The sequence below is a fragment of the Narcine bancroftii genome, chromosome 11 (assembly GCF_036971445.1).
Source record: "Narcine bancroftii isolate sNarBan1 chromosome 11, sNarBan1.hap1, whole genome shotgun sequence".
Lineage (NCBI taxonomy): Eukaryota > Metazoa > Chordata > Chondrichthyes > Torpediniformes > Narcinidae > Narcine > Narcine bancroftii.
Window position 1 is genome coordinate 66,987,527 of NC_091479.1, and position 24,229 is coordinate 67,011,755.

The following is a 24,229-nucleotide window of genomic DNA, read 5'->3' on the forward strand; positions in this document are numbered from 1 at the left end:
CATATAACACGATCTTGGGAAGGCGATGGTCCTCCATTCTGGAGACGTGACCTACCCAGCGCAGTTTGATCTTCAGCAGCGTGGATTCGATGCTGTCGGCCTCTGCCATCTCGAGTACTTGGATGTTGGAGATGAAGTCGCTCCAATGAATGTTGAGGATGGAGTGGAGACAACGCTGGTGGAAGCATTCTAGGAGCCGTAGGTGATGCCGGTAAAGGACCCATGATTTGGAGCCGAACAGGAGTGTGGGTATGACAACGGCTCTGTATACGCTAATCTATGTGAGGTTTTTCAGTTGGTTGTTTTTCCAGACTCTTTTGTGTAGTCTTCCAAAGGCGCTATTTGCCTTGGCGAGTCTGTTGTCTATCTCGTTGTCGATCCTTGCATCCGATGAAATGGTGCAGCCGAGATAGGTAAACTGGTTGACCGATTTGAGTTTTGTGTGCCCGATGGAGATGTTGGGGGGCTGGTAGTCATGGTGGGGAGCTGGCTGATGGAGGACCTCAGTTTTCTTCAGGCTGACTTCCAGGCCAAACATTTTGGCAGTTTCCGCAAAACAGGACGTCAAGCGCTGAAGAGTTGGCTCTGAATGGGCAACTAAAGTGGCATCGTCTGCAAAGAGTAGTTCACGGACAAGTTGCTCTTTTGTCTTGGTGTGAGCTTGCAGGCGCCTCAGATTGAAGAGACTGCCATCCGTGCGGTACCGGATGTAAACAGCGTCTTCACTGTTGAGGTCTTTCATGGCTTGTTTCAGCATCATGCTGAAGAAGATTGAAAAGAGGGTTGGTGCGAGAACGCAGCCTTGCTTCACGCCATTGTTAATGGAGAAGGGTTCAGAGAGCTCATTGCTGTATCTGACCTGACCTTGTTGGTTTTCGTGCAGTTGGATAACCATGTTGAGGAACTTTGGGGGGGCATCCGAGGCGCTCTAGTATGTACTCATCTAGCCTCCTCTTAAATGACAGAATTGACCCAGCTGCAACTACTTCTTCCGGTAGATTATTCCACTCAGCCACCACTCTCTGAGTGAAGAAGCATCCTCTTATATTTGCCCCATAACCCTTAACTTATGACCCCTTGTAGCAATCTCCCCTACCCTCAGGGGAAAGAGCCTATTCACATCTACTCCCTTCATAATTTTATATACCTCTATCAAATCCCCTCTCAATCTACGCTCCAATGAATAAAGTCCCAATCTACTCAATCTTTCTCTGTATTCAAGATACTGCAATCCAGGCAACATTTTTGTAAACCTTCTTTGCATCCTCTCTACCTTATTTATATCCTTCCTAGAATTTGGAGACCAGAACTGCACACAATACTCCAAACTTGGCCTCACCAAAGCCTTAAACATTCTCAGCATCTCCTCCCAGCTCCTATATTCTATGCTACGATTTATAAAGGCCATCGTACCAAAAGCACAGTAACTGTACTTTGAAAATGATATCTTCAACACAATTGCATTTATGGTCAAAGAAATTGGATCACATCATGTTGTTTGCTTTATTTTCAGTGCCACACTTGGCAAAAATTGATTTTTTTCCTGGAGTGGAACAGATTATGATTAGTTTTTAGATGAAATCCTGTTTTTCCAGAAACTCAGCTAGGCAATCGCTGTGGCATTCATGTTAAAGCTTTTCTTGTCAGACTGACATATAATAATGTAATTCTTAATGTTGTGTGATGAGATTAGTTTGAGGGCATAACAGCCTTGTTATGGGCACACCAAGCTCAAACAGATGTTTTAATTCTGTTTGCTCGGTAGGGACCTGTCTTAAAAGGGTCTCCCAAGCAGGTTCTCTGGGAGCCTATCTTAGGTGGGGATCTCCTTTAACTAATTGACTTGCTCACTCTAACCCATGGTACTGATATCCTCCACATCCCTCTGTTAAGCACATGACCTGCACTTAAACAGCTGACCCCCCCCCCCCCACTGCCTGATGCCTATAATATATCCCAGCCCAACAGGGTTCCAATCACCCCGCTTTATGAATGCTCGCTTTACGAAAATTCACTTGTATGACGAAACTAGTGTTTGCTATCCGAAAAGAATTATAATGGTTCTTTACTTTTATGAAAATTGCCTCCAATAGAAGACAATGGGTCTTCACTTTAAGAATTTCAGTCCACCTCCTAGATGCCCATTCACCAAGGCCTTAGGTGGAACATTTCTGCCAGTCCTTGCATTATTTCTGGCCCTTGGCAGTCCTTCACCATAGTTTCTGAAGTTAAGTACCTGAATCCATGGTAACTGTTCTCCACATCAGCACCTTTAGTGGCAAGAATCAAGTAGTTTCTACTAAGCCCTGATCCAGAAAAACGGGTCAGTAATATTATTATCATTTTAATAGTAAGCCCCAAAGGGATAACACCTTTCTAATATTTCGAAGTAGTGGGAAGAGCAAACATCAGTTCCCTGAATTAAAATTGATAGAATTATGTACCTTTTGTTCTAAACTCAATAAGATTTTCAGTGCTTTTGAAGTGGTCACCAAGCACTTGAACTGATAACATTGTAGTGCCTGCTAATGGCAACGCTACCAAAATGAGAGGTGTCCACACAGCACGAGGTGAACCAGTAACTGAACTTTATTTTGAATTCCTCATGCTGCTTGAGGAGACCACCCACTTCCTGTGGGGAGCACGCTGGCCTTGGGAAGTGACGTCAGCACGTCACGGCGTCCAGCAGCACGCAACACGGAAACAGCGCTGTCCCCTGGGCAATGCATGTCGCCAACCGTGGGCTTCTCTTCGAAGGGAAGGGGGCCTGTGCCATCTTGAGTCGGACAACTGGGGTGGCGATTCGGCCCTTCTACTGCTCGGTCGCTTTGCCCTCTACACGAACCCCCCCAGAATCACTGACACCCTTTAAGCAAGTTACTGTACTGCAGGCAGCCTCTGTGTCTGATCTGGGGTGGGCTGGCCTGAGTCCAGATACGCTGCCTTGAGGCAGCCAATGGTAAACCTGTCCTGCCACCTGCCAATGTCCAATGTGAAAATGCCATCATTGTGCTGCAACACCTTGAATGGGCCATTGTAGGGGTGTCCCTTGCTGTTCTCTCTGAACAAAAATGAATTCAGTGGACTGCAGGTTCACAGGAACGTGGGAGGTGGAGAGCCAAGTTGGGAAGGTGGCGGAGGTTTCTGTCTACCTGTTTGTTCCCTCAATTTCCTGGAGGACATCTAGATTGTGGGCTGGGAGAGTTGAAGCGAATGTCCCCTGGGATGGTAAGCGGGGAGCCACACATCATCTCAGCTGATGATGCCAATAGGTCTTTTGGTGCTGTGTGAATTCCTAACAGCACCTATGAGAGTTTGTCCATCCAATTAGGGCCTTGCACTCAAGCTTTCAGGGTTGCTTTTAGGTGGCGGTGAAAACATTCAACACCGTTTGCCGGAGGATGGTACGCCATGGTGTAGTGTAACTGGCTGCCACAGAACTTGGCAATGTTGGCCCAGAGAAAGGACGTTAACTGGGCCCCTCAGTCTGAGGTGATGTGGGTCGGGACTCCAAAGCGTGCGACCCAAATGGACGAGAAGGCTCTGGCACATCTCTGTGTTGCATGTGGGCAGGGGTATCACTTCCGGCCAATGGGTAAAACGGTCAATTACTATGAATAAATATCGCATACCTAGGTTCATGGGGATCGGGCCAACGATATCCACATGCACATGGTCAAAGCTCTGGTCCAGAGCCTTGATGTGTCTGTACACTTTGGTGTGTTGACAGTCCAAACAAGTCTTGGCCAAGAGTGTTACATCGTGGCGAAGGCCATGCCACACAAACTTGTCAGGCAGGAGGCAGACCGTGGACCTTATGGAAGGATGTGACATGCTGTGAATTTGGTCGAACACCCGCAGTCGCCTGATCGTGGGTAGGATGGGTCTGGGGAAGCACAGTAAAGTTGGGCTCCCCAGTGAAGGACAGAAATCGCTAACCTTCAGGCTGGTGATGGATGTCCAGTAGGCCTGGACATCCGCATCCTCTGCTTGGTCTTTGGCTAGCTGAGCAACATTGAGCCCTCCTGAGATAACGGCGATGGCTGGTCTGGACATCGCATCTGCCACCATGTCAGATTTACATGCGACGTTGCTAATGTTTGTTGTATACTCAGAACTGTAGGAAATGAGCCGCTGTTGCCTCACCAACCACTGGTTCAAAACCTTGCTGACTGCATGGGTGAGTAGCTTGTGGTCTATGTAGGCGATGAAAACCCTTCCTTCTAACATGTACCAGAAAATTCATATTGCCAGGTATAGGGCCAAAAACTCATGGTCGAACATGCTGTATTTGACTTGTGGTGTCCGGAGATGTTTGCTGAAGAAAGCCAGGGGCGCCACTGCTCATTGTCCCCTCTGCTCCAGCACCACGCTGATCGCTCTGTCCAGTGCGTCTGTTGTAAGGGCCGAGGGGAGGAGAGTCAGGATGAGCCTAAGGTGTGGCCTCCGCCAATGCCGCTTTGGTTGCCTGGAATGTTTCAACAGTTCTGCGTGTCCACTGGAGCGCCTTGTTGTCGAGTTTGAATAGGTCAAATAGGGTTGCATGAGGGAAGCTGCTCCTGGAAGGAAAAGTTCACCATCCCTAGGAATTCCTGTCAGTTTTTGATTCTGCTCAGTCTGGGGAAACATTGGATAGTTTCCACCTTATCTGGCATTGGTGTGGCCCCTCTCGGGTGATACGGTGTCCCAGGAATTCCAGGCTGAACCGGCACTTAGCAGGGTTCACCTCGAGTCCAAACTCCTTCAACCTGTCAAAAAGGCGGATCAGGTATGTCCTATGTGTGCTGGCGTCAGGGCTGGTGATGAGAATGTCATCCAGATGAAGATGAAACGTCTGGGCTGTGTTCTTTACACCAGAAGGTATCCAAAGGAACTCAGACGGAAAGGTAATAATGACTATTTTTGGGATGTCGTTAGGATGCACTGGAATCTGAACGTACCCTTTGATGAGATCCACCTTGGAAAAGATCTGGCAGTCCTGGAGCCTCTTGGTAAAATCCTGGACGTGTGGGATGGAGTATCTATCTGGGATGGAGGTGCCACAAGGGTGCCAACCGTCGGAGTTCTTCTGGATCACGTGCAGCAGGAACGTCCAGGGTCTGTTTGAGCGGCAGACGATACCCACCTCCTCCATGGCAGCAAACTCGGTCTTGGCTTGAAGGAATTTGTCCTGCGGGAGGTGCCATGCCTGTGTGAACACTGGGGACCCAGTGGTCTTGATGTGGTGCTCCAGGCCATGTGCTTTCATATCTGGTGACACCAGATAGAGACTCTCGAAAACAAAAGTTTGCTCACCCCCTCTACCTCTCTCCCCCAATCCTTCTATTTCATACAACAAAATATACCTGCAGCACACCACTCTTCTTTTGTATGTCCTCATACACTCCCAAACAGAGGTCTGTTTGTGGATTGGATTTATCTTTGTCTACAACTCCAAGATGGGCAACACCAAAAACATTGTATTTGGAAATATTAAACTACAAATATACATAAATCATTAAAATATGAACATATGAAAATAATAATGTGGTGTTTGCATCTATAGGAATGTGATAGAAGAAGAGAGATTACACTGCAGTTGTACAAAGGCCTGGTGATATTATATCTGAAGTACCTGAAGCAATTCCAGACACTCCTTATTAGGAAGGATTCATAAACCAAGAAAGGAATGCAGCATAATATTACCAGAATGAAACATGGCTATCAAGGATTACATTATAACAAGAGGCTGCATAAACAATGGCTGTGCTTCCTAGAACTTGGAAGGTTAAGCGATGATTTGATTGAAATTTTCTTGATGTCATGGAGACTTTAAGTAGATTAAATGAGTTCCCTTTGGTTGAGGAATCTGGGACAATGAGTCATAGTCTAAAAAAACAAAGATCAAGAAATTTTTCCAAATACTCTCGCTTAGACAACTATTATTTCTGTTGGCAAATGGAAAATAATGCTAGGTCAATTATTAATTTTTAGTAACTCCAAGGTATGAAAGAATGTGGAGTTATGTCACAGATCAGTTGTGATCTAATTGAATGACAAAACATCTCAAGGGGGGGAACAAAGCCCACAAATATCCGTGTTCACAACTAGAAGAAAGTGCCAGTCTAGTCCAAGGGAGATGTATAACAAAGGGACACTTGCTTGGAGTGAAATTGATAGAAGTTTGAGATCTGCATAGTCCATCTATCATACCTATGGGAAAATAAAAAATAGATTTCTAAAGATAAATATGTGTTTCTTGTTTGAAATCAGTTTGTTGAATTACCATTTGCTTTCTCTCAGATTGTCAACAAGTAAATTACTATTTGTCACTTTCTTCTGGGATAATGCAAACAAGTTAGATTGAATGTTTAATCCTTGACAAAGTGGCAAGATTGATTGTTGTTTCTTGTCATTGTCTCACTGTTTTGTGTCTAGAGTGGAATCCTGTTCAAATGAAAACAGTGAACTCCGTAAAAAGGTGGAAAATCTGGAAAAGGCAAACAGGTAATACATGTGCCATGTTTTGTGTTTTACTTTATAATAATTTACCCCTAACAAATTAACTAAAACATTTATACCAGAACCGTTGAGCAATTTTAAATAAAAACAATTTAAAATAGTTTTTAAAAAGAATTAATCACAAGAAGAGATGAGTTTGGTTAAGGTAGTGTTAGACAGACAAGTCCAGTCTGTTTCTACCTGCTGAACGTTGGGATTAAGCCAAACTGAGAGGAATTGAAGTCTGTTTATGGGCTGATGCAAACCATCCGTCGAACCAAATCAGTGCTTTCAGACAGAAGTTGCTTCGAGATTCTGTCACCCTCCCTCTTTGTCCCTTCTCCAACATTTCCAGCATCTCCATTTCCCCCCCACCCAATCTTCTGTTCCCTCCCTCATGCGTGTGCTCTCCCCCTTGCTTGCTCTTACAATATCTTTTGTCACCCAATAGAGCATATGGCAGCAGAACAGAACATGTTGCTCGCTGGAAAATGAGACCCATGCACCCTTGACTCCCACATCTTGTGATGAACACAGGCTATAATGCTTGTTTATTTCTAGCTTTAAAATAATTAGCATCAATTTTTGAGTTTTCAGATGTTGTCTTAAACTCGCTGGCTGCCTGGACTGGGACACACTGTTCATTCCAGCATGGTCCCAGAAACTGCCTTCATCAGGAAATCTGGCTGCCAGGACTAACAATGCAGCTTGCTGTACTCTCAAAATGATTTTAGCAGCCAGTTGACCCCTGCACCCATATTGATCTTAAGTAGCCTACTTCTCTCAAATATATATGCTTGCAGTACATATAAAAATTATGACTGGCTTCAGTTTTGTGGACTTGAATAAGAAAGTTTGAGAACAAGTTTAAATGCCCTCCATAAAATAAATCAAAAGGATTTGTGGGCCACGTTACCATGAAGAAATAAACAGCATTCATGACTTAAAGGTTCTGAATATCCGCTTCTATTCTGCTTGGGAAATGAATAATGTTAGCTGCTTTAATTTATCTCACTGGTTGGGGGATGTGGAGACAAAAAACATTCAATCAGAGATGGAATGCACTGCCTGAGAAGTGGTGGAGACAGATGCTTCAGCAACATTGGGCAGTACACATCAAAACTTGAAGTACCATGGCATAGCAGCTCCTGGCCAAATGCTGGGAAATGGGATTAGTTTAGGTAGGCACCTGATGGCTGGCATGAGGACAGTGAGACTAAAAGCATGAAAATACAACTCGTCCACAACATCCAGATAAACCTTGCTGCCCCTGATGTGGCAGGGGCGAAGAGGAAGGGAAGGAAGGAGGAATAAAAATTTAGGGGAAAGACCCAGTGGGAGGAGGGTGGGAAAGACAAATGAAGAAGGGTTAGAAATATGACCAAGGCTGACTGTAAAACTGTGCAATCCCTGCCGATAGCAAATCTGTCTGCCTTGCAGCAGGCAAAAAGAAATTTCATGTAATAGGACACGGTTTTATTACTATGACAATAAATTGAATCTTAAATAATAGTTTTAATTTAAATTTTTTTATTATAAATTTAAACATACAGCACAGTATAAGCCTGAGCTGCCTAATTACACCCAATTGACCTACCCTGGTACTTTTATTTTAAGGGTAGAAGGAAACCGGAGTCCCCAGGGGAAACTCAGATACGGGAGAATTTACAAGCTCCCACAGCACATGATTCGAACCCCATTCCCGACCACAGCCGCTGTAACAGCATTATGCAAACTGTGCCGCCCCTGAGTTGGGAAAGTATGGGCCAGGGAGAAAGATGGGGAAGGGAGCAAGACCAATATGAGGAGGAAAAGGCTGAGAGTGGAGATGTGAGTGAGGAACTGAGAAGGAAGGGGGAGATGGATGAAGAGCCAACCTTTAGTCCAAAATGATCCCACTGAGTAATGAGCCTTTAGATGAACTAGCTAATTTCTTGGCAATAAATGCTTTCCAGTTACAGCCATTGCAAAAATCTTAATCAACTGTGTAACTGCTTTTCATCATATCTCAGACTAAAGGCTCAAATTTCTAAGTGCAGTAGAAGCCTGAAAATCCAGACTACTTGGGGATTGGATCGGTCAGGATTTTCTGGATTCTTGGGGAGTATTTTTAAAATTCAAATTTAAGGAGGAATAAAGCAGAGATAAACAGGTAAATGTTGATAGTTTATTCATTACAAATAAAACATGCTTAATTTATCAAAACATTAAAGTAAACTCAACAAAATAAAATAATGTAATGCTTGAAATTGTTTAAAATGAACATTGTAAAAGAAAAAAATAAGGTATACAAATAAAAGCAGGTCATTTTATACACATTGATTTTTTTTAAATTTATTAACAAGACATTTTCATAAAATACAAAGTACAAAAAAAAATGTTTGTTCATTCATTTCCGCAACTTCTGCTGCATGGTAGCTAGTTGCCACTGTGTATCTGTGGCGCTGCGCATACACGCACACAAAAGCCTGCACATTTTAAAAAGTATGAGAGTTTTCAAAGGGTCTGGGTTCTCAGGATCTGGATTTCTGGCATCTAGATTTTTGGACTTCTACAGTACTGTAATTTTTAATCTGCCAGGCAGGAATTCCCTTTGCTTGTTGATAAGTTCAAAATTTATTGCACATATCCATTTGCCACTGAAGTAGCTTGCTGGGCCTTTTTCCAGATGAACCATATTCCTACTGGCCTTGGATCTGGAGCAACAGGCCAAACCAGATAATGACAGCACATTTCTTTGCCTGAAAATTATCAATTTTTTTTTACTAATCCAGCAATTTTTCCATTAATAATGCTAGATTTTCATTCCATCTGTACTTAAATGGGTGAATTTGAATTCTTCTTTTCCTTTTAGATGTTGGGCCTCCAAATGAATAGTGCAGCCATCTGCTTACCAGTCAAGTAATTTAACCACAATGCTATTATATCAATAGTTTTATTAAAGTTGTAATAGTACAGCACTAGTACTGCATTTTAACAATTAATACAAATTAAATATGGTTTTATTTCATGAGTATTTCTCCTTTGAAGAAGACCGCAGAGCCCACCTCACTGACAAAAGGCAAAGGAGGAAAAACCCAACATCCAACCCCAACCAACCAATTTTCCCCTGCAACCGCTGCAACCGTGTCTGCCTGTCCCGCATCGGACTTGTCAGCCACAAACGAGCCTGCAGCTGACGTGGACATTTACCCCCTCCATAAATCTTCGTCCGCGAAGCCAAGCCAAAGAAGAATTTCTGTTTTGAATGCTCCACAAGTGGTCATGTTTTGAACCTTTTGACAGCATCTTCCTGCAATAAATATTAATGCTGTTTGAAAGGTTGTCTTCTAGCTCTGGCTAGTTTGGATGAGCCCATTGAAGCTCAAAAGTGTGCAGACAATGTGGTTGTAGTAAAAACACAAATGCTGGAGGAACTCAACAGGTCTCACAGTGTCCAGGCCTGAACCTGTCTTCAAGGTATATATTGATATATCAGGCCTGAAACATCAGTTATATATCTTTACCTCCGATGGATGCTGTGAGACCTGTTGACTTCCTCCAGCATTTGTGTCTTTACATTTTAAATGGATCAAACCAGTTTCAACATCTTAACGTGTACAACAGTGCCTATTGAGTTTAAAGCATTAATATTGAATTGCTTTTCCACATAAAGTAAGACCTGCTTTTATTGCAACAACAGTTTCCATGAACTTACAAAGGCAAAGTCATGCAGAAGTTGGAAATCTGAAATTTGGGTAAAAAGAAAAGATGTTGGAAAGGATGTGCTTTGTTGGGTGTCTATTCCTGGTAAAAGAAACGAGCAGCCAACTGATTAGTGACCATATAAAAGATTTTAAATTGTTTAGTACACGTTCTCAGCCTGAATGGGTAAAATATAATTTACTATCTGATTTAATGTTAGAAAATAGTCTGAATTTCCACACGCTAAGCTGGTCATTGGCCATTTGTTGTATTATAATTAGATGCCCGTCTGTCATGAAATGAATAATAATGACCACCCCCTGAGAAGAAAACTACTACTTGGTCTGACTGGGTAATGTCATTGTGCATGCCCATATTTTACTGCTTTATTGGAAGGTTAATCCTGAGAAAACTGTATATATATTTTTTTTAACTTTCTAAAGTTATTGCATGCAATTCTTTTCTGGCATTAAATGATGGTAATAAATGTTTTATTTTCTTAGATCCTTACTCCAGCAACTCCAGGGTCTCCAGGTTCTGGTGGCTGGGAAGGTGCCCAGATCCTGCAAGATGGCCAGTACACAAACCAGCACCTGTCTAATGGTGAGAACCAAGGCTGTTTTGTTGAATGTTTCTCATTGTTCTAGTACTCTGTGTGAAACTAAGGCCAGGTTATATGCAGACGTAAAAGGGATGCATTTTGTGATATTTTATCCATGTTTACTGTTCTTTCTCTGTCATGTGTCCACTGAAGTATCCCCAGCAATTGACCAGAGTAACTTGTCCCAATTCAGCAAATAGTAATTTTGTACTATAGGAGAGTAACATGTTATTTGGTAGTCTGTCAATCTCTAAACATTTGAATGCTTTTTTTTTGTACTTTGATTATTAGGTTTGCTGTGCCTTGCTCAAAAGCTTGAGATGCCTGCAAATAGTTTTATTATATTTACTTCAACCTTTAAGGAGTAATTCCATGACATGAGCAGGCTAGCCTCCAGGCTAAAGCAATGGTTTTTTTTCATCTGTATTCATTCCAGAAATGGGCACAGAGTCTGGAAAGTAAGGAAAACAAGCAGTGAGGTCATGGAACCTATACAGATTAAAGAGGAGGAAGTGCTCACCCTTAAAGCAAATAAGGGTGGATAAATCCCCGTGGTCTGACAAGATATTCCCTCTGACCTTGAGAGGGGTTAGTGTAGAAATTGCAGGGGCTCTGGCAGAAATATTTAATGAAATAGTCACAGGTGTGGCACTGAAGGATTGGAGAGTACCTCACATTGTTCCATTGTTTAAAAAAAGGCTCAAAAAGTAACCCTGGAAATTATAGGTCGGTGAGCCTGACATCAGTAGTAGGTAAATGGTTGGAAGGTGTTCTAAGAGATAGGATATACAGTTTTTTTGGATAGCCAGAACTGATTATGGGCAGTCAACTTGGCTTTGTGCATGGTAGGTCGCATTTAACCAATCTTGAATAGTTTTTCGAGGAGTTTACCAGGAAAGTTGATAAAGAAAAGGTTGTGAATGTGTGTCTGCATAGATTTTAGTAAGGCCTTTGACATATGGGAGGTTTGTCAGGAAAGTTCAAATGCTAGGTGTTCATGGTGAAGTAGTGAACTGAATTTGACAATAGCTGGATGGGAGAAGCCAGAGTCTGGAGGACTGTGTCTAATGTGTGCCTAAGAGATTGTTGCTGGGACCATTGTTTGTTATCTGTATCAATGATCTGGATGATAATATGGTAAATTATATCAGCAAGTGTGCAGATGACACTAAGATTGGAGGTGTGGTGGACAGCGAAGAAGGTTTTCAAAGCTTGCAGAGGGATCTGGACCAGCTGGAAAAATGGGCTGAAAAATGGAAGATGGAATTTAATGCAGACAAGTGTGAGGTGTTACATTTTGGATGGACCAACAAAGAAAGGACATACATGGTAAATGGTAGGGCACTGAGGAGTGTGGTAGAACAGAGGAATCTGGGAATATAGATACATAATTCCTGAAAGTGGTGTCACAGGTGAATAGACTTGTAAAGCAAGATTTTGGCATTGTGTGCAGTTTTGGTTACCTAACTATAGGAAAGATATCAATAAGATAGAAAGAGTGCAGAGAAGATTTACTAGAATGTTGCCCGGACTTCAGGAACTGAGTTACAGGGAAAGGTTAAAACAGGTTAGGACTGTATTCCCTAGAGTAGAAGAACGATTGGAGATTTGATTAAGGTATTTAAAATTGAGGGGGATAGATGGGCTTTTTCTACTGAGCGTTGATGAGATACAAACCAGTGGACATGAGTTAAGGGTGAAAGGGAAGAAGTTTAGGGGGGAACTTTTTCATAGAGTGTGGAGTGAGCTGCCAGCTGAGATGGTGAATGAAGGCTCAATTTTAACATTTAAGAAGAATTTGAATAGGTACATGGGTGGAAGAGGTATAGAGGGCAATGGACTCAGTACAGGTCAGTGAGATGAGGCAAAAAAGCTTTGACACAGACTAGAAGGGCCGAAGGACCCGGTTTTTGTGCTGTAATGCTCTATGGTTCTGTATTCTTTTACTTTTTGTCTCTTGCATCAATGACAATGTTTATGTTCAATCATATTGGTCTGCCCTTCTGTTATCTAAAAGCACTTGTATTTTTCAGAATTGTGCGGCACCTTTTTTAATAATAGTTAATAAATCTTAACCCCTTTATTGGAATCTGGAAATTGTATCCTAGGTGATTTTTCGGCTTTTGTAATGGGAAGACCAATTAATGTGGGCAGTTATGTTGTGGTTATTGGCCTGTGGCGCCTGCAAGCTCACACCAAGACACAAGAGCAACGTGTCCGAGAACTACTCTTTGCAGACGATGCTGCTTTAGTTGCCCATTCAGAACCAGCTCTTCAGCGCTTGACGTCCTGTTTTGCGGAAACTGCCAAAATGTTTGGCCTGGACGTCAGCCTGAAGAAAACTGAGGTCCTCCATCAGCCAGCTCCCCACCATGACAACCAGCCCCCCCACATCTCCATCGGGCACACAAAACTCAAATCGGTCAACCAGTTTACCTATCTTAGCTGCACCATTTCATCGGATGCAAGGATCGACAACGAGATAGACAACAGACTCGCCAAGGCAAATAGCGCCTTTGGAAGACTACACAAAAGAGTCTGGAAAAACAACCAACTGAAAAACCTCACAAAGATTAGCGTATACAGAGCCTTGTCATACCCACACTCCTGTTCGGCTCCGAATCATGGGTCCTCTACCGGCATCACCTAAGGCTCCGAGAACGCTTCCACCAGCGTTGTCTCCGCTCCATCCTCAACATTAATTGGAGCGCCTTCATCCCTAACATCGAAGCACTCGAGATGGCAGAGGCCGACAGCATCGAATCCACGCTGCTGAAGATCCAACTGCGCTCGGTAGGTCACGTCTCCAGAATGAAGGTCCATCGCCTTCCCAAGATCGTGTTATATGCGAGCTCTCCACTGGCCACCGTGACAGAGGTGCACCAAAGAAGAGGTACAAGGACTGCCTAAAGAAATCTCTTGGTGCCTGCCACATTGACCACCGCCGGTGGGCTGATATCACCTCAAACCGTGCATCTTGGCGCCTCACAGTTCGGCAGGCAGCAACCTCCTTTGAAGAAGATCGCAGAGCCCACCTCACTGCCAAAAGACAAAGGAGGAAAAACCCAACACCCAACCCCAGCCAACCAATTTTCCCCTGCAACCGCTGCAACCGTGTCTGCCCGTCCCGCATCGGACTTGTCAGCTACAAATGAGCCTGCAGCTGACATGGACATTACCCCTCCATAAATCTTCGTCCGTGAAGCCAAGCCAAAGTAGAAGAGATTGGCCTGTGGGCAGCTGTTTGTGATGTTACAAGTTGGCCAGGCTCACCACTGCTTTGCAGTTCCACTAAATTTTAAATTTCGATATACAGCATAGTAACAGGCCCTTCCAGCCCACAAGCCCATGCTTTCAAATACACTAATTAACCTATAACCCTGTCCATTTTAGATGGGAGGGCTGGAATCGGAGCACCAGAGGAAACCTGCGCAGACACAGGGAGAATGTACAAGATCCTTGCAGGCAGCAGGGGTTTGAACCACAATCGCTGGCGCTGTAATAGTGTTGCGCTAACCATTTTTCTTTTTTTTTTAAAAAGCTTTATCATCTGTTTGGGTGCCCAGCATCAACCCCCATCTCTAGCCCTGTTTCTTCACCTTTTGAGTGGGAAGGATCAACCTAATTAGCAAATAGCAACATCCCAACTTTTTTTTAAATGTTTTACCATTAAGATGTATCTAATAATTTGACTAAGCAACATTAATAATAATAATGGGAATTTAATACCAAAATTGCTGAATAATATTTGTGTGACCTCAAATAAATGATTTTATAGACTGAACTATCACATCATTTTCTTTTTTATCTCTGCAATTAAACTGGTTCTTTTTTTTTTGTGTTGCAGATTGTAGTGCTGTGCTTTGCTGTTGCATTGGGGGGTTTAAGTAACAAATTTGACCCATTCTCCACTTCTGTGACAAAAACGGTTGTACCCATTCAAGATTCCACACAAGAATCCTACACAGCCACTGGTAAGTAAAAGGCAGCCAAGCTATTAGAAGAAGCTGGCAGACTGGAATGCACTTTCATTTTCTCTGATTTCTGATGGAGCTGAATTTTCCTGAATCCTAAATAGATCATTGATAGCAGCTTTATTTCTAGTTCATAGAATGGAATAGCACAAAATGCAAATCAAAATGCCTATCAAGTCCTTACGAGCTCAATGTAAGACAACCCAGTTACCATATTTTCATGCATATAACGTGCAGAAAATCATGAATTGTGTGTTTTTAAAAGAAAATAATAATTTGTATGTAGTATTCTAAATTCTGACTGGCAGAATCAATTTGCAATTAAATAGGACATAAGACAAAGCACATACAAGTATCTGCCACATTTCTTTGGCTTGGCTTCGCGGACGAAGATTTATGGAGGGGGTAAATGTCCAGGTCAGCTGCAGACTTGTTTGTGGCTGACAAGTCCGATGCAGGACAGGCAGACACGGTTGCAGCGGTTGCAGGGGAAAATTGGTTGGTTGGGGTTGGGTGTTGGGTTTTTCCTCCTTTGCCTTTTGTCAGTGAGGTGGGCTCTGTGGTCTTCTTCAAAGGAGGTTGCTGCCTGCTGAACTGTGAGGCGCCAAGATGCACGGTTTGAGGTGATATCAGCCCACTGGCAGTGGTCAATGTGGCAGGCACCAAGAGATTTCTTTAGGCAGTCCTTGTACCTCTTCTTTGGTGCACCTCTGTCACGGTGGCCAGTGGAGAGCTCGCCATATAACACGATCTTGGGAAGGCGATGGACCTCCATTCTGGAGACGTGACCTACCCAGCGCAGTTGGATCTTCAGCAGCGTGGATTCGATGCTGTCGGCCTCTGCCATCTCGAGTGCTTCGATGTTAGGGATGAAGTCGCTCCAATGAATGTTGAGGATGAAGCGGAGACATCACTGGTGGAAGCGTTCTAGGAGCCGTAGGTGATGCTGGTAGAGGACCCATGATTCGGAGCCGAACAGGAGTGTGGGTATGACAACGGCTCTGTATACGCTTATCTTTGTGAGGTTTTTCAGTTGGTTGTTTTTCCAGACTCTTTTGTGTAGTCTTCCAAAGGCGCTATTTGCCTTGGCGAGTCTGTTGTCATACCCCCCCACATCTCCATCGGGCACACAAAACTCAAAACGGTCAACCAGTTTACCTATCTCGGCTGCACCATTTCATCAGATGCAAGGATCGACAACGAGATAGACAACAGACTCGCCAAGGCTGCCACATTTAATCTCACATTTAACACCCAATCAACTTCCCCAGAGGTGTCAATCATCTATTAGATAGAGGATATCCTGCTGCAATACATTAAGAACCTTTGGAGAGGAATCCATTAAATAGATCGAAGACAGAGTTCAGAGTTGAGCAGGATTTTAATTCCAATGTTGTCTCAAATCAGAGGCATTTGATATGTTAATCTCCTCCCTTGGGGAGGGGTCTGGGCAATTCATATTGATAAGGTGCATTGCCCTAGCCAGAATGTCCTGTTCATAGGAATACCATGGCATTCAGTACAAAGAAATATACCCAAGATTAAAATTTCCCATGCCTGCTATAAATTGTGCGTGTTCTTTCATTGCTGCTATTATACTCAAACTCGCTGTAATATTCCCGCACTCTCTATGAATTATCAGCACGTCTTTCCCACGGTCACTATTAATTGTGCACGTTCTTTCAATGTCGCTATTATGTTCCCAAGCTCTCTATAAATTGCCATTCAATTTCCCTTGTCCACTATTAATTGTGCCCATTCTTTCAACATGTAAAAGTATTCTCGTATGGCAAGCACATGCATATAACATACCGGGGATACCTGGTTTGTAAAATTGCCATATAACACACCCCTGAAAATTTCCTCCTCCTTAAATACTCATCAAGCTCCCTTTTTGAATGCCACAATTTAATCTCTCCACTCATTTCCTGGCAGTTTTTTCCTCATTGTATGTAAAATAAAGTTCACGTTCATCCCTCTACAACCAGATATTGCCCAGATAACAACCTCTTCTGTTCCAAAAAAAAATCCAACTTTGTATCCTTGGGATAATTTTAATATATTTCTTCTTTACCTGCCCCAAAACTTTAAATAAAGAATTGTTGTCAAGTGGGTTAGACTTGCATCAGAAATAATGAATACTCGGGTAAACAATTGCTTTATTTCTCCAAAACTAAGTGAATATTGCCAATGCAAGGTTGAAAATTATGATGGCTATATAATCAAATAGAGAACTGAGAGCAATAGAATAAATGTGGAGTTCTTTGCATTATGTTTGAATATTAAAGATATTATTCTAAACTCTTTCTCCAAGTTCTGTTCAACTGTTTCTTGGACCTGAGGAGTAAAATTAGAGATTTATTTATTTACATGCTGCACAGTAATAGGCCTGTTCAGCCCACAAGCCAGTGCCACCCAATTGACCTACAACCGCTAGTATGTTTTGACAAGTGAGATGAAACCAGAGCCCCTTGTGGGGGGGGGGGTGGGGAAACCCATGCAGGATTTGAACCCTAGTCCTGATCCCTGGCGCTATAATAATGTTGTACTGACCACTTTAATAACCATGCTGCCCTAAGTAAACTACATTTGACTAAGGAAAACTTGTGTATAAAGTTTACCTCAAGGCTAAAGACATGAACACAATTTGTGGCCTTTTAGGAAAGATGGGATTGATGTATAAATGAAATAAACCACTCTGAATTCCTTTGCTTGTTCAGTGATGTCCCCTTTTGAAACAGTGTGTCCTGATCCATTCCTCTCTCTGAACTGCTTGTCACCTCATACACACAGGTCTCAAGTCTTCTGAAGTGGCAGCCCTGTTGAGTTTACCCTTCATCCTTCTTCCCGTCTGCTGATCAATTCATTCTCTTATCCACTCCAACCTTTGCCTGCCAGCTTTTAAACTGTGCAGCTCTTCACAATTCAAGTCCAAATAGGCCCCTTTTGTCAATCTCCATCTCTTGACCCACAACCACTTCACCCCATTCTTGACTTCCAAAAGTTGGGCAGCACATTTTGATGTTGAAAATGTCCAGCAAGAGGAGTCACGTGATGGAGTAGTGGCCGGTAGGGGAACTCCAGCCCTCTCCAGAAAAGTTAAAAAAAAGATAGAGAAAAAGCAAAGGCACAAACTTAAAAACCAAAACAAAGTGAAAGTAAAAGTGTGAAGAAAATGGCAGCGAAGAAAGAAAAACCAAAAACAACGGGAAGAAAAGGAAAGACGTCGGAAGAAGAAGGTGAAGGCCTTACCTGTCCGAAGAGGCCCGCCGCGGAGAGAGAGGCCCGCTCCCACAGGTCAGTGGAGGTCCCGGGCTCGGGACTACAAAAATGGCTCGTAGAGCCGAGTAAAAGTGCGCAACCGCGCATGCGCGAGGAGTCGCCCATGCGTGATGCGCATGAAAAAAAACACACTGACGGGAGGGAGGAACAGCTGCGGAGTCGATCTCCACAGCTGAGAGAGACACCTGCAGCACAGCAGCAGGTGCAGAACACAGACAATTACGACAACAAGAAAGAAGAGGGTAAAAAGAAAACAAGGAAACAACAGATGGTCAACCCAGAGGAAGAAGAAGAAGAACAGAAAGAAGTGGAAGAAGAAGAGAAAAGCAAGACAATGGATGTATCTTTTTTTTAAAGAATATATGGAATCGGTGAATGAATGGAAATTACAAGAATTTGATGAGATAAAAAGAAGAATTAAGAATGCAGAAGAGTGGAAAATATGGAAAAACGAGAAACATTTGTAGATATGGAAGTAAAAGACTTAAAAGAGAAATTAGAAGAATCTAATAAAAAAGCTAAAGAAGCACAGGAGCTGTTAGCTCAGAAGATAGATATAATAGAAAACTATAATAGAAGAAATAATATAAAGATAGTGGGCCTTAAGGAAGATGAAGAAGGCAAGAATATGACAGAATTTATAAAAGATTGGATCCCCAGGGTCCTGGGAAGACCAAAATTACAGGAAGAAATGGAAATAGAGAGGGCACATAGAATTTTAGCCCCGAAACCACAACCGCAGCAAAAACCAAGATCCATTTTAGTAAAATTCTTAAGATATACAACAAGAGAAAATATATTGGAGAAAGCAATGAAGAAAGTAAGAGAGGACAAAAAGCCACTGGAATATAAAGGTCAAAAATTTTTTTTCTATCCAGACATAAGTTTTGAACTCCTGAAGAAGAGGAAGGAGTTCAATACAGCGAAAACGATCTTATGGAAAAAAGGATATAAATTTATGTTAAGGTACCCAGCGGTACTTAAAATAATTATTCCAGGGCAACAAAACAGACTATTCTCGGATCCAGAGGAAGCAAGGAAATTTGCAGAACAACTACAAAACAAGCAGAGAGATGTAGACATGTAATAAGAGTAAAAATGACCACGATCTATATGTATGTGTGTAAAGGGGTATATGTGTGTATATATATAGTGTGCATACATGAATGTATCCGTATTTAGAGGAAAATATATAGAGTATAGACAAGAATTAATAAGGGAGGGAAATGGAATAGAGGGAATAAGGAGGGAATTAAAAGAGTGACCTTTGTTACATATGAAAATTGAAATCTTTTCTGGGGGGGGCTGGGTGGGGAGGAGTTACGGTCACTGCAAAATCAGCTGACGTTTGCGAGTGAATTTACAAATCCAAATGGAGAGGGGAGATGTGGTTATCCGACAAGGGATAAAGGACAACTCAGGAGGGGGAGGGGAGAATGGGGTTAAAGAAGTTTTAAACAGGAGAATAGGGAAAATGTTTGATGTTTTAGAAATGTTGTCTTATAAAGTGTTCAAAACAAGAAAGCAGAAATGGATAAGAAGGAAAGGTAATGATGGAGAAACGGAAAGGGAAGATAAACAAAGTATAAAATGGCTACGCTGAACTATTTGACTTTAAATATTAACGGAATACATAACCAAATTAAAAGGAAGAAACTGCTAAATTTACTGAAAAAAGAAAAAATTGATATAGCATTTGTCCAAGAAACACACTTAACTGAATTGGAGCACAAGAAATTAAAGAGAGATTGGGTAGGACACGTAACAGCAGCGTCGTATAATTCAAAAGCAAGAGGAGTAGCTATATTAATTAGTAAAAATGTGCCAATTAAAATAGAAGAGGAAATAATAGATCCAGCAGGGAGATATGTAATGATAAAATGTCAGATATATTCGGAGTTTTGGAATTTACTCAATGTATATTCACCTAACGAAGAAAATCAAAAGTTTATGCAAGATATTTTTTTGAAGATAGCAGTTACACAAGGGAACATATTAATAGGAGGGGATTTCAACCTGAATTTGGATTCAAATATGGACAAAACTGGGAAAAAAATTAACAGAAAGAACAAAGTAACCAAATTTATAATTAAATCGATGGAAGAAATGCAACTTTTGGATATATGGAGGAAACAACACCCAAAGGAAAAGGAATATTCATATTACTCGGCTAGACATAAAACATACTCAAGAATAGACCTATTTTTGTTATCAGCTCGTATGCAAGATAGAGTAAGAAAAACAGAATATAAAGCTAGAATATTATCGGACCATTCACCCTTAATATTGACAATAAAGTTAGAGGATATCCCTCCAAGAATGTATAGATGGAGATTAAACTCCATGTTACTCAAAAGGCAGGATTTTAGAGAATTCATTGAAAGACAAATTAAAATGTATTTTGAAATAAACACGGAATCAGTGAAAGATAAGTTTATACTATGGGATGCAATGAAAGCGTTTATTAGAGGGCAAATAATAAGTTATGTAACCAAGATGAAGAAGGACTATAATCAGGAAACAGAGCAATTGGAAAGGGAAATAGTAAATATAGAAAAAGAATTAGCAATGAAGGAAGATACAACTAAAAGAAGAGAATTGGCAGTTAAAAAATAAAATATGAAACACTACAAACATATAAGATGGAGAAGAATATAATGAAGACAAAACAGAAATATTATGAACTAGGGGAAAAAACGCACAAAATTCTAGCATGGCAGCTTAAGACAGAACAAGCTAAGAAAATGGTATTGGCATCAAGGAAAAAAGACAAACAAATCACATATAATCCAAAGGAGATCAAGGAAAACTTTAGAGAATTCTATGAACAATTATACCAAACTGAAAACGAAGGGAAAGAAGGGAAAATAGATGAATTTCTAACTAAAATTGAACTTCCAAAACTACAAATAGAGGAACAAAATAAATTAACAGAACCATTTGGAATAGTAGAAATACAAGAGATAATAAAAAAAATTACCAAATAATAAAACACCAGGAGAGGATGGATTCCCAATAGAATTCTATAAAACATTTAAAGATTTATTAATTCCTCCCCTCCTGGAAGTAATCAACCAGATTGATAAAACACAAAGCTTACCAGATTCATGTAAAACAGCAATAATTACAGTGATACTAAAGCAAGGGAAAGATCCACTCGCACCAGCGTCATATAGACCAATATCATTACTTAACACAGATTATAAGATAATAGCTAAACTATCAGCAAACAGATTAGCAGAGTATGTACCGAAAATGGTAAATCTAGACCAAACTGGATTTATTAAAAAAAGATGCACAACAGACAATATTTGTAAATTTATTGACTTAATTCATGCAGTAGAAGGGAGTAAAGCGCCAACAGTAGCAGTTGCTTTAGACGCAGAGAAGGCCTTTGACAGAGTAGAATGGAATTATTTATTCAAAGTATTGCAAAAATTCAGTTTACCAGAGAAGTATATTAATTGGATTAAAGCATTATATAAGGGACCATTGGCGAAAGTGACAGTAAATGGATATATATCAAAGCAATTTAACTTAAGCAGGTCAACACGGCAGGGATGCCCACTATCACCTTTATTGTTCGCGTTAGCTATAGAACCACTAGCAGAATTGATAAGAACAGAAAATAATATAAAAGGGATGAAAATAAAAGACAAGGAATATAAAATCAGTTTATTTGCGGATGATGTTATAGTATTCTTAACAGAACCAGAACTATCAATAAAAGAATTATTTAAGAAATTGAAGGAATATGGAGAAGTGTCGGGTTACAAGATTAACGTAAATAAAAGTGAAGCAATGCCTATGAATAATGCGGATTTCTCAAAATTTAAGAAGGAATCACCATTCAGATGGCAAATGCAAGCAATAAGATACCTAGGTATACAAATAAATAAAAATCTCGGCCAACTATATACACTCAATTATTATCCACTAATGAAAAAATTACAGGACAATTTAGAGCATTGGAAAGATTTACCACTAACACTAATAGGAAGGATAAACTGTATTAAAATGAACATTTTTCCAAGGATATTATACCTATTTCAGGCATTGCCAATACACCTAACAGAGAAATTCTTCAAAGAGTTAAAGAAAATAATAAGAAAATTTTTATGGAAAGGGGGGAAACCGAGGATAGCACTAGATAAATTAACAGAATGGTACAAACAAGGAGGCTTACAACTGCCAAACTTTAAAAATTATTATAGAGCCACACAATTAAGATACCTATCAGATTTTTATCAAACAAGGGAAAAGCCAGATTGGACTAGATTAGAATTAGATAAAATAGGGGAAAAGATACCTGAACACATATATAAATGGGATGAAAAATTGGTACAACATAGAAGTTCTCCAGTATTACATCATCTACTCAATATTTGGAAGAAGATTCATGTAGAAAGAAATAAAACAAATGATCAATTACCAAAACTAATATTGATGCAAAATAAGTTACTCCCTTTTACAATAGATAACCTTTCCTTTAGAGAATGGGAGAAAAAAGGGATCAAAAGAATAGAAAATTGTTTTTCGGGAAATAGATTATTAACCTTTGCACAAATGAAAGATAAATACAATATAACTCAAGATACAGTGCTGGCATATTACCAATTGAGATCCTACTTGAAGGACAAATTAGGAAGCAGTCTGAGTTTACCAGAGGGAAGTAACTTTGAATATGTGATTACAGATACAATGATAATCAAAAGATTTATAACAAATATGTATATTAAACTGCAAGAAAAGGAGAATGAGGAAACAAATGGTAAAACTAAACAAAAATGGGAACAAGATTTAAATATAAAGATAAAAAAGGAAACATGGGAGAAGTTATGCTCTGGAACGATGAGAAATACAATAAATACGAGGTTACGTATGATACAATATAACTGGATACACAGGCTATACATTACACCTCAAAAGTTAAATAAATGGGACCCAACAGTATCTGATAGATGTTTTCGATGTAAAAAAGAAATGGGAACAACAATTCATGCAATCTGGACATGTGAGAAAGTAGAAAAATTTTGGGAAGATCTGAACCAAATATTAAATAAAATTACAGAAAACAATATACCAAAGAATCCAGAGATCTTCCTCCTAAGTAACATAAAAAACAAAGAATTTGGAATTGATTTGGATGATGCACAAAAAAGATTTGTTAAGATAGCGCTAACCATAGCAAAAAAATGTATTATGTCAACCTGGAAATCGGAAGATAATTTGAAAATACAACAATGGTATGTAGAAATGAATAAATGTATTCCATTAGAAAAAATAACATATAGTTTAAGAAATAATATTGAAATATTTGAACAAATATGGGAGCCTTACATGAAACATAATAGCGAAAACCTACCGGGGACATTCACTACCTAAATTAACGAAAGGAGAAGGAAATGAAAAGAATTGACTCAGTGGAATTTCTTGTGTATTTTTATTGAATGACAACATTGTTTGACTGGTTTAATGTATCCTAGATTTTGTACTTTAAATGGACGGGAGGGGGGAGGTAGGGAGGGTGGGATGGGAGGAGGGGGGGGAGAAAATGGCACTGTATATATTTGAAAAGGAAAAGGTATGTATCATGGTTAATGTGGTTTATGGTGTGAAAAATAAAAAATTTAAAAAAAAAAGAAAATGTCCAGCACCTGATCCAGTTGCAGTTTATCCCATTAGTCAAGATTTTAAACAGAGGGCCATTTACCTAGACAGATCTAGGCATTCTGGTGTATCCACTATCAACACTGCACAAGTCAGAAGCCTGATGGAATATTTTCCTTTTACATGTGTGTAGTGCCAGCAATGTGTAAGAAGTTTGAAACTGTCCATGACAAGCAGCCTACATGATTGGTACGCCATTCACCACCTGAAACATTCCTTCCTTCCACTGTATATACCAGTGCAATATCTGATGTGAGTACCATCTACAAAATGCTCTTTCCAAACCAAAGACCGTGGCAACAGGAGCAAGCGAATACAGGTTCCGCTCCAAGTTGCACACAATCCTGACCGAAATAGCTCTCTCCATTAACTCCTCACTGCTCAGTCTAAATCCTGCATCTCCTTCCCTTACAGCACAATGAGAGCACCTTCATCAGAAGGTCTATAACAGTTCAATAAAACAGCTGTCAGCCATCACCTTGAGGGCAATTTAGGGATGGGTCAAAAACATCAACCCCATCCCAAGGAATATATGTTT

The 24,229-nt window shown here is 40.7% G+C and overlaps 1 protein-coding gene across 3 annotated transcripts in view; it reads left to right on the forward strand.

Annotated features, from left to right (window-relative positions):
• The window catches only part of creb3l2 (cAMP responsive element binding protein 3-like 2), a 118,680-nt gene that overhangs the window by 82,971 nt on the left and 11,480 nt on the right, over positions 1-24,229 (forward strand). For all 3 annotated transcript variants that reach the window (XM_069903191.1, XM_069903192.1, XM_069903193.1), the window contains 3 exons: positions 6,418-6,486; positions 10,668-10,767; positions 14,613-14,739. In XM_069903191.1, the coding sequence (XP_069759292.1) occupies positions 6,418-6,486; positions 10,668-10,767; positions 14,613-14,739 (296 nt within the window). The remainder of the gene's footprint in view (positions 1-6,417; positions 6,487-10,667; positions 10,768-14,612; positions 14,740-24,229) is intronic.